Source organism: Schistocerca cancellata, chromosome 1, assembly GCF_023864275.1.
Source record: "Schistocerca cancellata isolate TAMUIC-IGC-003103 chromosome 1, iqSchCanc2.1, whole genome shotgun sequence".
Taxonomy (NCBI): Eukaryota; Metazoa; Arthropoda; class Insecta; order Orthoptera; family Acrididae; genus Schistocerca; species Schistocerca cancellata.
Window position 1 is genome coordinate 552,937,613 of NC_064626.1, and position 22,829 is coordinate 552,960,441.

General features: G+C 43.4%; 1 protein-coding gene across 1 annotated transcript in view; it reads left to right on the forward strand.

The window, feature by feature from the left end:
* LOC126190534 (uncharacterized) overlaps positions 1–22,829 on the forward strand; it is a 121,603-nt gene that overhangs the window by 30,817 nt on the left and 67,957 nt on the right. Inside the window, exons 4-6 of the mRNA XM_049931031.1 lie at positions 15,004–15,191; positions 15,480–15,708; positions 15,851–15,970. Of these exons, the coding sequence (XP_049786988.1) occupies positions 15,004–15,191; positions 15,480–15,708; positions 15,851–15,970 (537 nt within the window). The remainder of the gene's footprint in view (positions 1–15,003; positions 15,192–15,479; positions 15,709–15,850; positions 15,971–22,829) is intronic.

Consider the following 22,829-nt stretch of genomic DNA (forward strand, 5'->3'; position numbering starts at 1 on the left):
CTGCGCAGCTAGCGCCATTCGACGGCCAACACCGAGGTTCCTGGTGTGTCCGCTGTGCCGTGCGTGTGATCATTGCTTGTACAGCCCTCTCGCAGTGTCCGGAGCAAGTATGGTGGGTCTGACACACCGGTGTCAATGTGTTCTTTTTTCCATTTCCAGGAGTGTATAATGCTATCACCAGCTTCCAAGCAATCCTTAATTCGCAAAGTATCTGCACCTATTGAAATACGCGAAAATACGCGATCGAATACCTACGCGCGGAACCACACCAAAAAGCATTACCAAGCTAACCCCACCCGCAAAGTTAAACATCGTCATTGAACATAATTCGGGTTGATCTTACTTGATTCCTTGTACATGATAATGTCTGCTGAGCGGCTAGTATCTCCAACAGATAAAGGCCTTCTCAGTACTGCGTAGCCACGAATGTAACTTGGAACTGCAACCAAACTAGAATAGTTAACACTCTTAAACACAGAAAACCTTGTGGCCTGCAATCTGCGAACGACAAATTAGGATGTAGTCCTTATTCATGCACGGAAGTGTTGTACGAACATACAAAGCTGCATTCAATTAATTCTTGCATTTTCCTTTTGCAGTTGTAAGGAAAAAAAAAAGAATCTGTACTTGGGTACATCATACAAGACAGTGGTGAAAGGCAGTGGGTAACGAGCGACTATTGGGTCCCACCTCCTTTTTGCACAATGACAATCCAACACAACAAAATACCGCTAACGCACCAATATTACTCATAGGGTTAACCATGGTAAGCTCGAAGTGAACAGTGTTAGTGATTGGTAAGTTTACATCTAGAGTTCTTCGTAGCTGTCGTAGCTGATATGAATAAATTTGTTACAAAACCAGACTTTTTCTGGTGTGCTTGCAAGCGAGAATACTGATCGGACTGGGAACCAAGCTACTACACCCTAGATTGTATTTCAGAATGTTGAACCAGCTTTGCTAAACTTGACATTCATCTGCGTAAATGTATTTTCACAAAAATAACGCTGAAAGAAGTCCTCTGTTCACGCACTATCCAAAACGACATATATTGTAAACTGTGTCTGCTGGGCGGCACATTTGCAGTATTAAAATCTCTCTCCTTGGCCAAGAACTGGTACTGAACAAAACAGTGCTTAACATCTAACCTCCACTGAATGCCAAATTGTCTGCAGTTCCAGAAATATTACCTGAATTTAGCCCTAGGTTCTATCACAAAGAAAACCCCGCAATGGAAATCTAACCACCGGGGTTCAGATCGTCCTATGGCTTGAGGCACCAACTTATGGGATGGGATGAGTTTTTTTTTTAACATGTGCCTCCACGATTCGTTCCTTCAGACGTTACTAAATGCTTGAGTCTTTCTCTGACAAGGTACATGAGGACAGTGATTACCAGAAGAAGGGTGTGCTGGTATGCACACTGGTGAAAGTTTAACGAACTAACTTGAAGCTTGAAGGACACATATTAACAAAATGGAGCGTACTCCTGAACGTCATTACACGTGAAACACCTACAAAATCCTAACACTATGGTTCTGTGACATTAAACTGCATTAATCACTATTACTCAGCGAGAATTTTTGGATGCTCATGTGCTCACACCAAAGACTCTAAATACTCAAAGGATAACAGATGGTAGTATACACGATTTCTAGCAGAAATAGAATTATCAGCATTGTCTAGGGACTCGCAGCAAAAAGAAACGTAAATTTAATCAGAATCACGATACACGAAGCGAATCATGACTGGAAAAGGAACACGTTCGGCCCTGTATGAATCTAGTTAAACGATATCATAGGTTATCACTAGACACCGGATTATATGCATCATAAAAACTTTAAAGTATGCGCGCAAATATGCATGAAAAATGCTTAAAAATGCAAGATAAGTATCGAAATATGGAAGGTCAAATAATAAAAAAAACATGGTAGTTATTGCGTGCATTATATCTCAGAGTCGAACCTGTGCATATCAGTTACGAGGAAGAGCGCCGGCCACGCGAAAAATCGGAGCACATTTACAACGCTGATATCATTTTCTGAATACTTTCTGTTAGAGGTTATGAAGGGGGTTCAAAATGGTTCAAATGGTTCTGAGCACTGTGGGACTTAACATCTGAGGTCATCAGTCCCCTAGAACTTCGAACTACTTAAACCTAACTAGCCTAAGGACATCACACACATCCATGCCCGAGGCAGGATTCGAACCTGTGACCGTAGCAGTCGCGCGGTTCCGGATTGAAGCGCCTAGAACCGTTCGGCCACCGCGGCCGGCTATGAAGCGGGCCTTTCTGGGATTATTTGCTAAAAATTGCAAAATGTGGACGCTTATCGTGTTTCAAGAATTGTTCCTTCTTTGCTACTGTTGTCGGTAACAAGCGGACGCGATGCGAGTGAGTACCAGCGAAACAATCGATATGTACAGGACCAACTACGAGATATATCGCACACAGAGGGGCACGCGCAAAAACTCCGTAATATTTATATTTTTATAGAGTGTAGCAATCAGTCGTCCTTTTTAGATTTTATTATGCAAACCCAGATATCGGCTAGTAGCTAGCCATTCTCAATGTGGTATTTTTTATTCTCAGTGCATGTAAGTCCCTGTTGTTCGGGCGTCAGTCATAGTTGGTTGGTTGGTTTGGGGAAGGAGACCAGACAGCGTGGTCATCGGTCTCATCGGATTAGGGAAAGATTGGGAAGGAAGTCGGCCGTGCCCTTTCAGAGGAACCATCCCGGTATTTGCCTGGAGCGATTTAGGGAAATCACGGAAAACCTAAATCAGGATGGCCGGACGCGGGATTGAACCGTCGTCCTCCCGAATGCAGTCATAGTTCTTTAATACTGTGACTGAAGCTCGAACAACAGGGACTTACATGCATTGAGAATTAAAAAGCGCATTGAGACTGACTAGCTAGTAGCCAAAATCTGGACTTGCATAATAAAATCTAAAAAGGACGACTGATTGCTGCACTCTATAATGTATAAGTCACACACAGTCGCTGAGTGCATCCAATTTCCGAATGAAACGTAAACTGACCCATAACATTTTATTTTAAAAGCATCATACAATCATGAATTTTTTAAACAGCATTAACTTTTAATTAATACTACTTTACCAAAGCATCATACACAATTTATTTTACATTTTTCTCCTATTGTAAACATAAACGACCAAGTACTGTTCCAAATGTTCGGTAGTAAGATTGTGTCTTCGATCACTCTAAACATTTTTATAAGCAGCACAGGACCGTTCTACATCAACTGAGGTAACTGGGCATAATTTGAATTTGGGTGCTATGTTGGCACTTATTGTTTCTGGTAAAGTTCGCCTGTTCCATTAATAAAACTATCAATTTGGCACCAAGGTTCAAAGCCTGGATTATTATTTAAAATATTTTCAAACTTTACTTTCAGTTTTCTTGGGAATACCTTCAGCAATGAGTAGTTAACTGGAATAATTTTATTCATTAACTGAATAGATTCATTCAACGCCAATCCTTGAGTTTCAAGCTTTTTAATACTTGCAGGTAAATGGGAAATACAAGTGCTAATCATGGCAATGTCTTTTTTAATACCGGAATCATTAAACGCTTCCTTGTACTGGCAAACTGCCAAAGCCTCTGCACTATCGAAGTCGTTTGCTGCCCCTTTAATGGCCTCGAAATGTTTATTGAATGAAACACAGCTGGACCCATGTACTCCAACGAGTTACCACTGGTTCGGGACGTAAAGGCACATTTGGTAGTTTTTCTTTGTAGGTATTGATGCGAGCAGGAGGCTTTAGAAACACTTTTTTGTGTAAGAAATAAGCTTATTTACATTCGCAACGTGCAACGTACTTATTCAGCAAGTGGATGTACTCCATGAGCCAAGTACGTCACATGACTCAAATTGGGATAAATACTCGGAGAGATTTTCCTGCTTTGATCGTATAGGGACCAGCGTCTGAAATAAACGCCAACACCCTTTCATCTGAAAAAGATCCTGGAAATATTTTTGTAATACTCTCATTCACAAATCTGGCGGTCGTAAAATGATTCACTTTTTCACGTTCTTTGCAGGCCGCTAAATAGGAAGAAAGCAACCTTTTAAAGCACCAACAGTTAAATTTGAAAAGTAACGTCCACAAGTGCCTGTAGTTTCGTCAACTGAAATACAGATAATGCTGTCCTTGAGTTCGTTGCGTATTTCTTCCAGAACATTTACGTAAATTGTTGGTATGTAATTTTTACGCAACGTTGATTCATCTGATATATTTTGATTTAAGCAATATTTCCACAGGCAGCCCTTGAGGATAGGGTTTGTAAGTTTGTGAAGAAGAATATGCAATGAATACTTCATATAGATCCACATTAAATAGACATTTTTGGTTACTTTAGGACATCCCTGCTACTGCAACTTGCAGAAGTTGTTATCGTGGTCCTTTCTGCTGCATTCCTGCGATATTAAGACTTGTCTTAACATACTCGTCTATTTGAAACTTTTTTTGCACGAAACGTTCTTTTTTCGCAAACTCGCCAATATAAAACAATTCCGTCATATGTAAATATTCCAGGATGGTGAGCTATCCACGAAACGACGTTTCCTTTTCCCTCGGGCAAGACGCGCAACGCGTTACACACTGCACATCGTAAACACGTTCAGCTGTGTACAGGTAAACAGAAAGCTAAACTGAAACAATGGACGTGCGACTAAAAGCTTGCGTAGTATAATTTAATTGTTGCTGACGGGTACGGTATGACGGCGGAGGGGATAAACCGGGAGCGCGGGCGCAGGAGCACTGACTCTGTCTTCCTGTTCCTCTTCTGTAATGATTTCACTAGGCGGTGGCCTCTCGGTTAGTGAATGGGCCAGCCAATCTGTGGGACATCAAAACTAGATCGATCTAGAGACCACCCTTCAAAATTTTTAAAATGTTGTAAACATAGAGAGGAAATATGCATCGTCACTACTTCTTAGTTAAAATAGCGGTATGCAATAACCGGTGAAGAGGAGCTAAATATACAAATGCATATGCAACATGCGAATGCATATAATTCGGTCTCTAGTTATCTCTCACGTGAACACCATAAGGCGTCTCACAAAAGCCTTTAAAGTTAAAGAAAGTTTGTAACTTAAAAGTCTGACCTAACTGACATCCAAATTCACCATCTAAGCGAGCGCGGAAGCGGCACATCGAACTCAGCGTCCACCAGCATTGGCAATTTTTCTGCGACTGATCAACTCTGCACAAAAATCCAAGCTACCTCGCCTCCATACCCAGTGTTAAAACATCTTGAAGGGGGCGCGCCGGCCAACCTACAAAATGAAATTTTCAATAATACCACGTGGCTCCTCCAGTCAGAAGACAGGAGAGACAAAGCTTCTTGCTCAGAATTTTCCATCAGTTCAAAGACTAAAATGTGAACAAACGTGTTCCTTGTACGTTGGTGTGAAGGAACCAATCACGAAGGCATATGTTAAGAAAACCCACGCAGGTCGCACCCGATGAGGTGGCGACTCAAGCCAGCTTCGAAAATTAAATTAAACTGACATTCTCCTCTGCTGCAAAGCTGAACCAGGAAAGACCATCTGAATTCACCAAGTTGCGTGCGTTTGCTGATATACCTACATTAGTACAACATAGCGATAATCCATGTTTAAAAGAGTTGAACAAAGGTACACGGTGTACTGAATGTGAAGCGTAATAATAAATGAAAATAAAATACACTCAGTTTCGGTTCCCTCATAGTATGGAAAAAATATGAGAAAACACAAGTAGAGATAAGACGCTTCGCAGAACTTGATAAGACTGCAAAACTTTATGCAAGGTGGATTAATTGTCACCATTCGTAGACTGAATGTAGAAAGTAAAAATTAATATGAAAACTCCTGCTATGAAAAATAAAATTAATCCAGCCTCCAGGAAGATTTTACTGGGCAGACTGCATTACTATCAATTACTCTGGTTGCTGATGTGTTAACTGGCCGGCCGAAGTGGCCGTGCGGTTAAAGGCGCTGCAGTCTGGAACCGCAAGACCGCTACGGTCGCAGGTTCGAATCCTGCCTCGGGCATGGATGTTTGTGATGTCCTTAGGTTAGTTAGGTTAAACTAGTTCTAAGTTCTAGGGGACTACTGACCTCAGCAGTTGAGTCCCATAGTGCTCAGAGCCATGTGTTAACTGGCGGCTCCTTCAGTTGCAAACTAAATGCTCATATTTTTGCTTGGGGTGGATAAAAATAAACTCTGACCACGCGCTCAGTCCATCATGCGACAACTCCAACTTCTTTATTTCCTCAGTGTCATGTGACGTAGTGTGTTCCCCGTCTCTCGTAACAAAGTTCACTTCTCCCGTCCGGTTGTGTAACTGTTTGCAGTATAAATATTGATAAATTATGAATATTGATATCTTCCCAGCACAGTACTGATATCGTAAGCAATTCACAAAAGACATTCATGATCAACATCTGACACATTTATTCAGTCTTTCCAACCTACGATTGGTGGCGTTCACAAAAACTGAGTACTGCAAGTGTACGTGACCTACCACAACCTACATTCTCCCTCAAGTGATGCTTGGCGCCAATAAAATGTATTTAAAGATGAAACTTCCTGGCAGATTAAAACTGTGTGCCCGACTGAGACTCGAACTCGGAACCTTTGCCTTTCGTGGGCAAGTGCTCTACCATATGAGCTACCGAAGCACGACTCACGCCCGGTACTCACAGCTTTACTTCTGCCAGTATCTCGTCTCCTACCTTCCAAACTTTACAGAAGCTCTCCTGCGAACCTTGCAGAACTTCTGTACGTAGGTTGGAAATTAGATAGCCGCAACACTGCTGTGGAGACACTATGCAGTGGAATCTACTATTGTTGCTGAAAGCAGACGTTGCTGACATACCTACCTTACCTCCGAGCAAATAGACTCGCCCGTCCCACGTCACCGGCTTGCGCACAATCGAGGGAAACACAGTCACTTATGAGCGAGAGGTCAAACTTAACGGTGTCACTATGTTTCCGAAACAGGAACAACGGCCCACGGCAGACCGTCAATGCACAGGGTTACTGTTCGTTTTTGGAGCATCACCTGCGACCAGCTTTGCGGAAGAAGCAGCGACACTTTCTGCGCAACCCACCCATCATTTTGGACGACAATGCGCGGTAGCATACAGCGTAAGCTGTGGCTGCTCTGTTCGGTCGATGGGACTGGGAAGTACTGTACCATCCACCATACTCCCCGGGTTTAAGGCCTTGTGACTTTGATTTGATTCCGAAGATGAAGGAACCACTTCGTGGCATTCACTTCAGAACTGTTCCAGAGATTCGACAGGCAGTAGACCACACCATTCGCAATATCAACAGAACAGGCTATGTTAATGGTATACTACGCCTTCCACGTCAATGGCAGCAGCTTCTACACAACGCTAGTGACTACTTTGAAGGATAGCAACAGGTGCAAACATGTAACTCTTTTGTATCGGTTGTGAATAAATAGTTGCCACTTTTTAAGATACAACCCGCGTATATTAAAGTCGAAGCACTCATACCTGAGTCCACTATTATTTCCACAAATCTGCCTGCCATCTTAGCGAAATACACTGCAGAAGAAAACACCTGGAAAGACTACGTCGATTACGATCCGATGACGGCATATGCCCCTTGGGGGATAGTAGATGTGCTGACAACTGTTTCAGATTCGCCCGCCAACAGATAGCGAAGTGGAAAAGTTACCAGAGCGCAATCTGTGTCTACCTTTCAATAGAGAATGCTCACAGCCAGAAGGCTCAATGTGATGCAAGCGTGTGAAGCAAGCAGGCAACAATGCCACGAAGACGCACTCGTGCTTCCTACAGCCAAGTGAGCGAGATCGAAAGGAGTCAAATTGTGGCCTTCTGAGGGGCAGGATGGTCCTTTTGGAGAACTGATGCACAGGATGGACGTGCTGTGTCAGTTGGGAAAGAATGCTGGTATGAGTGGTCATATGAACATTCTCACGCCCGTAGACGAGGCTATAGACGTCCGCGAAGCACAGACGCCTGCCAGGATCGTCGTATTGTAAGGGCAGCAGTGACAGATCTAACTGCTACCACAGCACAGGTAAGAGGGCTTCTGAGCCCAGAAATGGCAACACAAACAGTTGCGAACCGGTTATTAGCAGTGGGGCTGGTAAGGGGTCCATAGACCCTTACTATAACTTTGCACTTCACACAGGTCGATAGGGCGAACAGTCGATTGTGACGTGTTGAGAGAGCGAGTGTCGAGATGCGCCAGTGTGGTTCAAATGGTTCAAATGGCTCTGAGCACTATGGGACTCAACTGCTGTGGTCATCAGTCCCCTAGAACTGAGAACTACTTAAACCTAACTAACCTAAGGACATCACACACATCCATGCCCGAGGCAGGATTCGAACCTGCTACCGTAGCAGCAGCGCGGCTCCGGACTGGAGCGCCTAGAACCTCACGGCCACCGCGGCCGGCTTGCGCCAGTGTGGTTGGCGGGTATATGTGTGTGTGAAGGCCATTGTTGAAATACAGGTCTTTAACGGAGAAGGGTGTCGCCATCGTCTTGGTTAGACCCCTATGTAATAGATTAATACCGGGAAAGTGAAGAAGTATCATTACGAAAGTGATCAGTGACGTTACTAGTGCCGATATTTGGTTTCGCGTCTACCGCGCCGGCCTAACCTTGGATTGCAGTGTTGGATGCAGTGATGGATTAGCGTGTGACGATAATGGAAAATGAAGAAAGCCTGTGCTGAGATTAGCCGTAATTAGATATGTATGACGAAGGCAGTGGCTATCTCGTTTATTTTGTGTTTTGAGAAGAATATAAGTTCGTAATTAGTAAAACTGTGCTGGTGTTCCTCATTACCAGACATTCAGCATTATAGTATTGAGCAGAACGAACTGGAATGTAACAACTTCCGTAGCAGTCAATTCCGATTGCCAGCCCCATTAGGTTCACGGTCGTGTTAATAATAAATATTGGACTGCTATTCGACCTGATCAGGTCGGGATAAAAAACGGAGGTGTTACAGGGTACGGGAACGCACACCTATAGCCAGTGTTCCATTCACGCCACAGGATCAACATGCACGGCTCGACTGGTGCCATCAGAGGATAACTTGGAATATGCGATAGCGTATCTTCAGCGATGAAACAGGATTTCGCACCCACACAAGTGATGGTTGTTCGCGTGTGCGAGGTCTGCCTGGTGAGCACTGTCTCGTAGAATGCACTGGCCCAAGACACGCTTGCCCCATCCTAGGTATTGTGGTAAGGGGGGCGGTAGCAGTCATGGACTGTGCGGCTGGTCCCGGCGGAGGTTCGAGTCCTCCCTCGGGAATGGGTGTGTGTGTTTGTTCTTAGGATAATTTAGGTTAAGTAGTGTGTAAGCTTAGGGACTGATGACCTTAGCAGTTAAGTCCCATAAGATTTCACACACATTTAAACATTTTGAACAAGGGGGGCGGTAAGACCCAACTCTCGTTCAACTTTGGTGTTTCTGCACGGGACGGTAACCAGCGCTCGGTACGTGCAGAACGCTGTCAGGTCGGTTCTTTTGCCATTGCTGCAACAAGAAAGTGATGTGTTGTTCCAGCAGGATATTGCTCGCCCACACACTGCCCGTAAAACCCGACATGCTGTGTACGTGCAGCAACTTCCCTAGCCAGAAAGATCTCTATACGTGAATGAGATTTTCACTTTGCAGCGGAGTGTGCGCTGATAGGGAACTTCCTGACAGATTAAAACTGTGTGCCGGTCCAAGACTCGAACTCGGGACCTTTGCCTTTCGTGGGCAAGTGCTCTACCAACTGAGCTACCCAAGCACGACTCACGACCCGTCAATTCTGCCAGTACCTCGTCTCCTACCTTCCAAACTTCACAGAAGCTCTTCTGCGAACCTTCTTCTGTGAAGTTTGGAAGGTAGGAGACGAGGTACTGGCAGAATTGAAGCTGTGAGGACGGGTAGTCAGTCGTGCTTGGGTAGCTCAGTTGGTAGAGCACTTGCCCGCGAAAGGCAAAGGTCCCGAGTTCGAGTCTTGGTCCCGCAAATAGTTTTGATCTGCCAGGAAGCTTCATCTCTATACTTGTTTTCAGCCGAGAACGTGTGGGATATCAAGTGACGCGCGTGACTCGTATTCTCGTACAAAACTGTGTGAACAGGTGGAGCCGGTGTGATATAACGTATCCCATGACAATAGTCCCCATCTTTGCTATCGACTGAATGGCAGAATCAGCGCCTGCATTACCGGCCGTGGAGGCTAAACCACGTACTAATATGGGTGTTTCAGCGTGGGTCGATACCTGTTACCTGAGAACCGATTGTGCTATTGATCTGTAAGTGTAATCATTTCATGTTCTTCATAAGCACTGTTACAACAAATATTGAGCGCGTTGGAAACTTCTAGAAGGGTATACCAATTTTTTTCATCAGTGCAAAATAAATGAAATTTTACGGGTTTTAAAGCAACTGAAAATTTATGTGTAATGCGTCTCCTTTTAAAGTAACTTTCGTGCTGGTATCAAAACTAGTAGTAGATTTTGCATGTATGTAATAATTCCAAAGATCTGGAAAATTTAGTGCCATGTTTTATAATTTAGTAACATCAGTTTAGGTGGGTTAAATTATATGAATAAAAAGAAAAAGTAATGTCTGTTGAGCTGAACCCGTGATCACGCGCCTGGCCTGACCGAGATGAAGTGCATCTTGTCACTCGCCGTGATACTGGAAAGAGTGTGACAGCCCCATCGCGCTAGTCCCATTTTACGCCTGGGGAGGGTCTCCAATACCCAATTTGATAGCAGGCCGAACGGAACTGTGGGCGTTCTGGAGGGAGTGGAACAAGGAAAATTCGCCACTCCTATCAAGGATTGAAACCCTTGCCTTCAGGACCAGACTCTACCACTCTACCTGCTAGACCATCACGGTCACCTGTACGTGTAAATCATTTTCACCGCCAATATCTGCGTGATAAATGTTACACAGTGAAACTGTCTTTTAATTCAGCATGAAAACTAGTCACAATGTTGCTTTGTTGAAATGCTATACAGTTTTGGGTTTACCTGAATGTATTGGTCTCCCATTAATCCTGTTATCCTACTAGGTTTATAGTAGTAATCGATCCTCACTTCGGAGTTGCAGAATATCAAATAATCTATTAACCAAGCATTAACGTACGAAATATGAATTTTTTTTACAGAAGTCCTAAACCACAATTTCAAAAATATTGGATGGTATGAATGGAGTCGGTGAGCTATCAGCATTGTTGTGCTATTGTCGTAAACGTGTCTTACGTATACGAAAAATATGGGACACACTTGATGTAAATTTTGATTAGGGTCAATGAGTTAAGTGTAGCAATCGACTATGCTTCGAAAATCGTTTATGATACTGCTTCACACATTTAACTAACACAGTTTTTGGTGTTAAAAGTGTGGATTCGTCTGTTATTCTTTGCTTCTGCTGCGTATTCATCCATGGGGATAATCAATGCACATATAATTTGCTTAGTTTATGACGTAGTCTCTCAGTGTAATATTTTAATGCTATAAGCAATAAATTCATGAATGCTTCAAACAGACAAAGGACATTATTAATTGTTAACATATTTTACGTTTTTTGACAACTTTTTTGAAATTATCGCTTACATCTGTGGCACAGCGTCCAAATTTCTAAGTGGACGTACAGTTACCTACAGACTTTGCATCAATACAAAAGTATTAACAAATTAAACAGCACTGTTGGAATGCTCTCATTTTGTCCTGCTAAACAGAAACTACGTATATTATATTTCATACGCGTCCTGGCTACTCTATACCGTTCTCGAAGCTGAATATTTTTTTGGAAATTAAATAAATGAGACAAACTCCACTCAACCTACGGAGAAGCAAAATGATAACTGGGTATGCATGAAGTAATTTTTGATGTGTACATTGTATAAGAAACTCGTTAAATGTGTGATTCGAAGATATTCCACTCACGGTTCATTTGATTAGGCAGCACGAAGTAGCATAGATCAAAGTTTTGTAGCTGGACTAGAAGGGTGAATCGATGATCATCTTCAACACGCTTACAACGCATCTTGATAACATTTTACAAAAGAAACTGCCAGTCCTATCGACCAACTGACGCAGCATGATCGCAATTCGGCCCTCCTAAAGGTTGCATGAGAGTGGCACACTACTCGGTGCAGAATGGCGAAGTCTTTATCCCAACTATAACCTCTTTTCAATCTGACAATTCCCAGCTTTCACCATCGCACACATATAACGTATTAGACTATTTTTCAACTGAAGGGGACTATCGAAAAATATCATATTAGGCAAATACACTTCTGGAAATTGAAATAAGAACACCGTGAATTCATTGTCCCAGGAAGGGGAAACTTTATTGACACATTCCTGGGGTCAGATACATCACATGATCACACTGACAGAACCACAGGCACATAGACACAGGCAACAGAGCATGCACAATGTCGCCACTAGTACAGTGTATATCCACCTTTCGAAGCAATGCAGGCTGCTATTCTCCCATGGAGACGATCGTAGAGATGCTGGATGTAGTCCTGTGGAACGGCTTGCCATGCCATTTCCACCTGGCGCCTCAGTTGGACCAGCGTTCGTGCTGGACGTGCAGACCGCGTGAGACGACGCTTCATCCAGTCCCAAACATGCTCAATGGGGGACAGATCCGGAGATCTTGCTGGCCAGGGTAGTTGACTTACACCTTCTAGAGCACGTTGGGTGGCACGGGATACATGCGGACGTGCATTGTCCTGTTGGAACAGCAAGTTCCCTAGCCGGTCTAGGAATGGTAGAACGATGGGTTCGATGACGGTTTGGATGTACCGTGCACTATTCAGTGTCCCCTCGACGATCACCAGTGGTGTACGGCCAGTGTAGGAGATCGCTCCCCACACCATGATGCCGGGTGTTGGCCCTGTGTGCCTCGGTCGTATGCAGTCCTGATTGTGGCGCTCGCCTGCACAGCGCCAAACACGCATACGACCATCATTGGCACCAAGGCAGAAGCGACTCTCATCGCTGAAGACGACACGTCTCCATTCGTCCCTCCATTCACGCCTGTCGCGACACCACTGGAGGCGGGCTGCACGATGTTGGGGCGTGAGCGGAAGACGGCCTAACGGTGTGCGGGGCCGTAGCCCAGCTTCATGGAGACGGTTGCGAATGGTCCTCGCCGATACCCCAGGAGCAACAGTGTCCCTAATTTGCTGGGAAGTGGCGGTGCGGTCCCCTACGGCACTGCGTAGGATCCTACGGTCTTGGCGTGCATCCGTGCGTCGCTGCGGTCCGGTCCCAGGTCGACGGGCACGTGCACCTTCCGCCGACCACTGGCGACAACATCGATGTACTGTGGAGACCTCACGCCCCACGTGTTGAGCAATTCGGCGGTACACACACCCGGCCTCCCGCATGCCCACTATAAGCCTTCGCTCAAAGTCCGTCAACTGCACATACGGTTCACGTCCACGCTTTCGCGGCATGCTACCAGTGTTAAAGACTGCGATGGAGCTCCGTATGCGACGGCAAACTGGCTGACACTGACGGCGGCGGTGCACAAATGCTGCGCAGCTAGCGCCATTCGACGGCCAACACCGCGGTTCCTGGTGTGTCCGCTGTGCCGTGCGTGTGATCATTGCTTGTACAGCCCTCTCGCAGTGTCCGGAGCAAGTATGGTGGGTCTGACACACCGGTGTCAATGTGTTCTTTTTTCCATTTCCAGGAGTGTATAATTTTAACACGTACAAGTAAAATGTGCTTAATGCCAAAGCTTTATCTGCCGAATTTCATTCAGCTCGGCAGATGAGTGAACCAAGTGTGTTAGAGCACTGCAGTATTCATCATCCATTAAGCTATATGTCGTTCCTCCAGAAAGAATGAATGGTCGAAAGTGGCCATCGAAATTTTCGATTTCTAAACTATTCAAATTCTAAAAGAGACAGGGATAAAATATAGGGAGCGAAAGGCTGTTTACAATGTGTACGGATACAAGATGGCAGTTACAGGAGTCGAGGGTCACGAAAGGGAGGCAGTGGTTCAGAAGAGAGTGAGATTAGGTTGTAGTCTATCCTCTATGTTATTCGGTCTGTATATTGAGCGAGCAGTAACGGAAACAAAAGAAATATTTGGAGTAGGAATTAAACTCCAGGGAGAAGAAATAAAAACTTTGAGGTTTACCGATGACATTGTAATTCTGTCAGAGACAGCAAAGGACTTGGAGGCGCAGTTGAAGAGAATGAACAGTATCTTGAAAGGAAGATACAAGATGAACATCAACAAAAGCAAAACGAGGATAATGGAATGTAGTCGACTTAAATTAGGTGATGCTGAGGGGACTAGAAATGAGGCACGTAACATAGTAAATGAGTAAATGAAATTTGCTGTTTAGGAAGCAAAGTGACTGATGATGGTCGAAGTAGGGAGGATATAAAACGTAGACTGGCAATGGCAAGAAAAGCGTTTTTGAAGAAGAGAAATTTATTAACAACGAGTATAGAGTTAAGTGTCAGGAAGTCCTTCCTGACAGTATTTGTAAAGAGTGAAGCCATGTATAGAAGTGAAACATGGACGATAAACAGTTCTGAAAATAAGAGAATAGAAGCTTTTGAAAAATGGTGCTGAAGAAGAATGCTGAAGATTGGATGGGTAGATCAAATAATTAATGAGGAGGTACCGAATAGAATTGGGGAGAACAGCAGCCTGACTAAAGGAAGGGATGAGTTGATAGGACACATTCTGAGCCATCAATGGATTACAAATTTAGACTGGAGGGAAGCATGGGTGTTAAAGTCGTAGAGGGATACCAAGAGATGAATACAGTAAGCAGGTTCAGAGGGATGTAGGTTGCAGTAGCTACTCGGAGATGAAGGGACTTGAACAGGATAGAGTAGCATGGAGATCTGCATCAAACCAATCTTTTGACTGAATACCACAACAACACAAAGCTGCAACAAAGGAAAATGATAATTCATCCATATCGTATGTTTGGCAGAGAACTCGTGGATCCTGTCACAGAGTGCCCAGCTGACAGCAGAGCTGGAGCAGCAGGTGAATGACAGGCTGGAGGCCCTGGGTCTGCCTCGGAGTCGCTACACAGACACCCCACAGGACCCACAACAGTGCACTGTCAGAGTCAGCACATGCGACAAGCCCGTTGTCACCAAGTTTGATACTTCTCAGGTAACACCCGATGTAGTTATGGCAGTTGCGATTGTGGCTGTGAACAGCTACTGACCATTATACCTCCTGTGCGGCCGGCTGAAGTGGCCGTGCGGTTAAAGGCGCTGCAGTCTTTAACTGCAAGACCGCTACGGCCGCAGGTTCGAATCCTGCCTCGGGCATGGATGTGTGTGATGTCCTTAGGTTAGTTCGGTTTAAGTAGTTCTAAGTTCTAGGGGACTAATGACCTCAGCAGTTGAGTCCCATAGTATTCAGAGCCATTTTTGAGCCTCCTGTGCGTCTGTACAGTATCAGGGCGTGTGGTACGAGATCGCCAGGTTGGGAGACGCTCCCTTCGAGGAGGGCGGCCAGTGCATCACGGCGGAGTACACAGTGGCTGGCGACAACAACGTGACCGTACACAACAGACTGTTCAGCACGGCTGCGGGCGTCTTCAACGACATCATCGGCTGGGCCGAGTGGGACGACCCTGAATCCGGAGAGGCCAAATTCACGGTGCACTTCCCAGGCGTAACAGGTCAGTTTGGCGTATTTTGCACACGACAATGGCTACTACCGACGAAGTAGCTTCATTGTTTTTAGGAACCCTTTTAAATGTAAGGTGAAGGATTGTATTTTTTGACTGAAAGTGTTATATGTACATTTCGGTGTTCGCACAGGTTTGCTTTTTTATGTTTTAACAGTGACGGGTCCCTATTGGGTTCTGGATACTGACTACGAGAGCTACTCAATTGTCTGGGCCTGCAGAGAGCCTACAGATGAAACCTCCAACGTTACCGGTAAGTATTTCTCCTTTAGTGTCTACTACTGAATATATCCGAAACAAGTTGCTCCTCTCTTAGCAGCATTAGATCATAGTTCGTTGGAGATGAAGAGCAATCTTGGTGACTGAAGAAAGGTCGTGTTACTCCAGTTCATAAGAAGGGTCTTCGATTTAACATATAACACTTTAGGCATACATTTCTGTAGACCTCTGATAGAGTTTCGTACATTTCGTGCTCGTTTATAATGGTATTTCCGAAAACTGGCAATCTCCTGTGTAGGGATCAGTCACGCCGAACCAGTTTGCTGTGTCTTCCCATACGGTCTGGAAAGCAATAATTACCGGCAGGCAGGTACATGTGTTCCTGGACCTCCAGAACCCAGTAGATACAGTTCTACATTGCCGCCTAATGACTTACATGCAAGCATACGCAATATCTGCCAAGCTGTGTAATTATATCGAAGGTTTCCTGGAAAAGAGGATACAGCAGGTCACTCTTAAAGGAGAGAAATCTTTACACGTAACAGTAAGTTTGAGATTACCCCAAGGGAGCGTTACATGATCATTAATTACACTATCAAAATAAACAGCCTAGTGAATGATGCTGCAGTATGCAGAGAGGTCGAAATACAAGAAGCTATGCAGAAGATTGGCTATTTGTGTACGGACTGGCATTTAACTTTAAACATAAACACATGTCAAATATTTCGAATGAATAGGCAGAAAGAGCCAGTATCATATGATTACCCCATTCCACAACAGCAACTATATGCAGCTGCACTCATAAAGTACTAGCAGACGGACAATCTTAGCATGGGTAGCACTAAGTATCTTAGGCCAGACGATTTTTCTGGCGTGACAGTTATTTTGTACACGGGTCACTGTAGAAATATCAAGAAAATTCAGCAAATAAATAACGTTAAGTAACTGAGTATCAACTCCAAGTTCCAGTATAGCTTAAATGACGGAAGTATCAGACACCAGGAATGTTCTTAGGAAGCATGACTTGTTTAACACATAATATCATAGTTCTATCAATTTGCACGAAAACTTCATAAAATATATACATCAATCTTGCTTGTGAATTAGTACCTCTTAATGAAAACTGTATAAAAATCTCTGCAATAAAACTTCCTGGCAGATCAAAACTGTGTGCCTGACCGAGACTTTTTTTTTTAATTTCATTTTGTTCGTTTTCGTTCGTTGCATCTGGTCGGGGCGGACGTCGTAAGACACCCTTTTATGTTCGTTGTTGATCTATTAACTTAGTTTTTTTTTATTACAGAGGGCAGCTAACCCTCTGACCGAACACGCTGAGCTACCGTGCCGGCTATACTCGAACTCGGGACCTTTGCCTTTCGCGGGCAAGTGCTCTACCAACTGAGCTACCCAAGCTCGACTCACGGCTCGTCCTCACAGCTCTACTTCCGCCAGTACCTCGTCTCCTACCTTCCAAACTTCACAGAAGCTCTCCTGGAATCTCTACAATAGTTTCTGAAATTAGTCTTTACGCACAGGCAGAAAACCACCACATATTTTTGATGTGTAATGATCTAGAAGTATGTGTACAGAGCGATTTAATGTGATACGTCCACATGAAACTCATTGCAGGTAATGCAGGCGAGATGTAGAGAGGTCCAAACAGGAGCAGCGAGTGTCGTCATAGGTTTAGTCAGTAAACGTGAAAACTTCACGGAGATTCGAGGCTAACTTCAATGGCAAACTCTGAACAAGTGGTGCTGTTTATACAGGGCATTCCGAGAGCCTGCGGTACTAGAAGAGTCAAGATACATATTGTTTCCTTCTACGTATATTGCACAAAAAGACCATGAAGGTAAAATTACTAGGATTCGAGCTCTCATGGAAGCTTACCAACAAATGTTCTTTTCACAGACATTTTGCGGCAGGAACAGGAAAGGGTCAGGTGACAGTTATAGACAAAGAACACTTCGCGACTCACCAGAAAGTGGCTTGCGGAATACAGTTGTAGATGTGGCTGTTGTTCATACACGCCAGTGTTGTATGCTCATTTACAGTCCTATTCAAACAATTCCACTACCTTACTGTTTGCAATTACAAGAGGTAAATCCATTTTGTAGTTGCGTAAGTTTTTTTGTCATTGTGGTGAAAGACAATGTAGAACTAGCGAGTGTTGAGACCACCTCCTTTCTGCGCAATGAGAATCCATTACATATTTTCATTTAATTTCATGTAATTTTAAAGATCTTGTGTTGTATTGGGTTTTTCTTTGTGTATTTGTTGTTTATTTCCAAGTAGTAATCATTTCTGATTTAATTACGCCATATTTGAAATGACGTGTGCGTTTTAGTTGTAACAGTATTGTAAATCTGCGCAATAATAGGGAAGTGCAGAACTGTTTGGGTCAGAAAGTACGGAATGCACTTTGATTTTGCGTACCAAGCTCATTGGACAGCTGCAGTTTCACGGCACAGTCATTCTTTGGAATACCATTTCATCATATATGGTTCAATTTGGTATTAACGAAGCTATAAGTTTTACTATTTCTGAAATGTCCGGACAAATTGCAGAATAGTGGGCGGGAGGGTACTTAAAAAAATAATTTCATCGACAAATCTATTAAATCCATAGAACTTACATGTGAATACTTTTATATGTGTTATCGTTTCAGCAATATTCATTACAGAGACATTAAATTAACATTTTTCAGGAGGTGGTTTCACCCCTTTAACGATCGTATACGGCATGTATAAAAGAAATGTTTGTCTGCACTACAACATATTCACAGCCGATCAAAATCGAGGTGTATGTCTAGGGTAGGTTTACTTGTAAGAGTTGGAGTGTGTCGGCCCCATGGTCAGGTAACATTCCCTGTACTCGATTTGATAGCAAATTGAAAGGATCTTAGGCTGCACCAGTTTGTATGAAACAAGGAAAAGTCATTACTCGTATCCGGAACTAAACCCGAGACTTCCACAGCCAAAATCTAGCACTGCACCAGGAAAACCACACAACCATGTGTAAGTCAAAACTTGATCTTTTCTCCTCCAGCACCTGTGTGAATGAGTGATAGCCTCCAAAATAGTCTTTTAGTTCAGTATCAGTATTACCCAAAATCTTCCTTTATTCGAACGCGATTTAATGTTGCAGTTTTGAAATTTGCCATATGAGTACGTCTCTCATGAAACCTATTATCGATGTAAGATCTATAGTAGTAATCGATCCTCTGTTCATGGTAGCAAAACATGGGACAAAATACTGAAGTGGTGTCAACGTATAATATATGGATTTTTTATGGGAATCCTAAAATACAAATTCAGAGGAATTGGATGATATCAATGAAATCAGTAAGCGATCAGCAACGTTAAGCTATTGTCATAAATATGTCTTATACATAAGGGAAAAAAATTAAATTCTCCTGAGGCAAATTTTGGTTACAGTCAAAGAGTGCAGGTAAGGCCATCGAATTAGCTTTGATAATCGATTATGAGATTATGTAATACACTCAACTATATTCTGTTTCTGAGGTCAAAGAGGTGGTTTTTTTTCTTTTATTTTTTAGTTCTTTTGAGCATTCTGACGTGGAGTAATTAATTTGTAATATGTTAAATTACCAACTTATTCTCTCAATTTAACATTTTAAGCTACTCAATTCATTAATGTTCAATACATAGTGATTATTGAGCAGTGATATTATTGTGATAAGCAGAATGAATTATTCTAAAGACCCAGAGAACAACTTAGTAACCCAAACTGACTCGAAAACCGTATAGAAAATTATCACACGGCCAACATTTTGATTAAATCATCACACCAGAAGGACTTGAGGGCCTGGATATCCAGACATTGCATGTAGAACATGAATTAATTACAGAATGAAATTATCACTCTGCAGTGGAGTGTGCGCTGATATGAAACTTCCTGGCAGATTAAAACTGTGTGCCCGACCGAGACTCGAACTCGGGGCCTTTGCCTTTCGCGGACAAGTGCTCCACCAACTGAGCTACCGAAGCACGACTCTCGTCCGGTACTCACAGCTTTACTTCTGCCAGTATCTCGTCTCCTACCTTCCAAACTTTACAGAAGCTCTCCTGCGAAAGTTGCAGAACTAGCACTCCTGAAAGAAAGGATATTGCGGAGACATGGCTTAGCCACGGCCTGGGGGATGTTTCCAGAATGAAATTATCACTCTGCAGCGGAGTGTGCGTTGATATGAAACTTCCCGGCAGATTAAAACTGTGTGCCCGACCGAGACTCGAACTCAGGACCTTTCCCTTTCGCGGGCAAGTGCTCCACCAACTGAGCTACCGAAGCACGACTCTCGTCCGGTACTCACAGCTTTACTTCTGCCAGTATCTCGTCTTCTACCTTCCAAACTTTACAGAAGGCCTCTTGCAAAACTTGCAGAACTAGCACTCCTGGAAGAAAGGATATTGCGGAGACATGGCTTAGCCACGGCCTGGGGGATGTTTCCAGAATGAAATTATCACTCTGCAGCGGAGTGTGCGCTGATATGAAACTTCCCGGCAGATTAAAACTGTATGCCCGACCGAGACTCGAACTCGGGACCTTTGCCTTTCGCGGGCAAGTGCTCCACCAACTGAGCTACCGAAGGACGACTCTCGTCCGGTACTCACAGCTTTACTTCTGCCAGTATCTCGTCTCCTACCTTCCAAACTTTACAGAAGCTCTCCTGCGAAAGTTGCAGAACTAGCACTCCTGAAAGAAAGGATATTGCGGAGACATGGCTTAGCCACAGCCTGGGGGATGTTTCCAGAATGAAATTATCACTCTGAAGCGGAGTGTGCGCTGATATGAAACTTCCTGGCAGATTAAAACTGTATGCCCGACCGAGACTCGAACTCGGGACCTTTGCCTTTCGCGGGCAAGTGCTCTACCATATGAGCTGCCGAAGCACGACTCTCGTCCGGTACTCACAGCTTTACTTCTGCCAGTATCTCGTCTCCTACCTTCCAAACTTTACAGAAGCTCACCTGCGAACCTTGCAGAACTAACACTCCTGAAAGAAAGGATATTGCGGAGACATGGCTTAGCCACAGCCTGGGGGATGTTTCCAGAATGAGATTTTCACTCTGCAGCGGAGTGTGCGCTGATATGAAACTTCCTGGCTGATTAAAACTGTGCGCCCAACGAGATACTGGTAGAAGTAAAGCTGTGAGTACCCGACGAGAGTCGTGCTTCGGTAGCTCAGTTGGTGGAGCACTTGCCCGCGAAAGGCAAAGGTCCCGAGTTCGAGTCTCGGTCGGGCGCACCGTTTTAATCTGCCAGGAAGTTTCATGAATTAATTACTTCGTAAGTGATATTGCACACTTTGAACATGTGTTACTCTTTCGCTTGTAGGGTCCAGCTGTGCAGTGAGGTAGTGTCACCAACTGTATGTACATAAATGCAGTGGCGGATTTAAAAATTGTGTTATGCTTATCCATTACGCATATTTTAGAACTGTGACTGTATATTGAATGTAAATAAGTTATACAAAAGTGCAACCAGCCACTTTTTTGAATAATTGTGTTTTATTCCATGAACCGGTTTTCGAACCTTTTCATGTTCCTCTTCAGATGGTTTCTGGAAGGTATATCATTATTGCTAGCATAATCTGGGTGCTGACTTGCGACAGCATAGGCGGCTTTTTTCGATTAGTGTCCATATGTCTGCCTCTGTTTTCATGTCCAGTTGTTATATCACTACATACACTTTCACACAAACTACGTATATTAATTTACACTCTGACAGCGAGACTTATGCTAGCAGTAATGATATAACTTCCTGAAACCATCTGAAGATGAACCTGAAAAGGTTCGAAAACCGTTTCTTGGAATAAAACATAATTATTCAAAAAAGTGACTGGTTGCAGTTTTGTATAACTTATTTACATTAAAAATTTTGCCCCTTGCCTCACCATATTATATGCCCCCACCCCCCTAAAGAAAACATGTTTTAAATAATAACTATTACCCTATCACTCTGCTATTCGTTATCCTGAAGGACGCATCAGCGGTCTAGTCGCGCTCAGTCAAAATGCAATATGGTTCCCGAACTGTACTTGGTGTACGGCAGCGGATAAAACAAACTTAAAACTGCATTGCGTTAACACATTCTTCTGTCGAAAGACAACACAAACGAACACAAGGAAAACAACTTTTCTTTTATGGCCTTAAAATTCAGCAGAGCGTTTAGGAGACGAGGAATTTTTGTTATACATTCACTTTTAATATGTTCTTTACACGAAACCGTTGAAATTGAAAATAAATAGGTTGTGTTACGATCTAAAAATTGAAGAGAACGTGTCATGCATTAGGAATTAATACGTACTTTTAGAGAGATGCGTTCAAAATTCAAATTAAACTGTCGTTTTACGATCTAATAACTTAAATGTGGAGCAGATAAATAAACACGTTCGGTATTAATAAGTGAATCTATTGGAAAACGTAAGAAATGAAAATGAGATAGAGATATCGGTGCACCAACTAATAAATAAATACAGACTGAATTTGCTATTACATGATTTTACAGACTAGTGTGGAAAAATCAAATTTGTTTTATAATCTAATAGTTAACGTGTCAAGCTTTAGAGTCTGTGCAGCTAGATGCTGCATAATAAGTGTATGAAATACCTTTAATCCATGTAAGGGCTGAACAGTTTTGTACTGCAGCTAGTGCTAGCACCATAGCTCTTTCTAACGGTATTAGCATAGCTTTTTCATATTTATCGACAGAACTGAACTACGTTATTTATTAACACTTTTTCATCTGAGCGTACTCTCCGTATATTTCCACGATAACTACACATTTCAGCAGAGGCTAAGAATACGCATCAGTTGTAATATACTACATTACCAGTATGACATGTATGTATAGCGCCGAGCAGCCTGGGT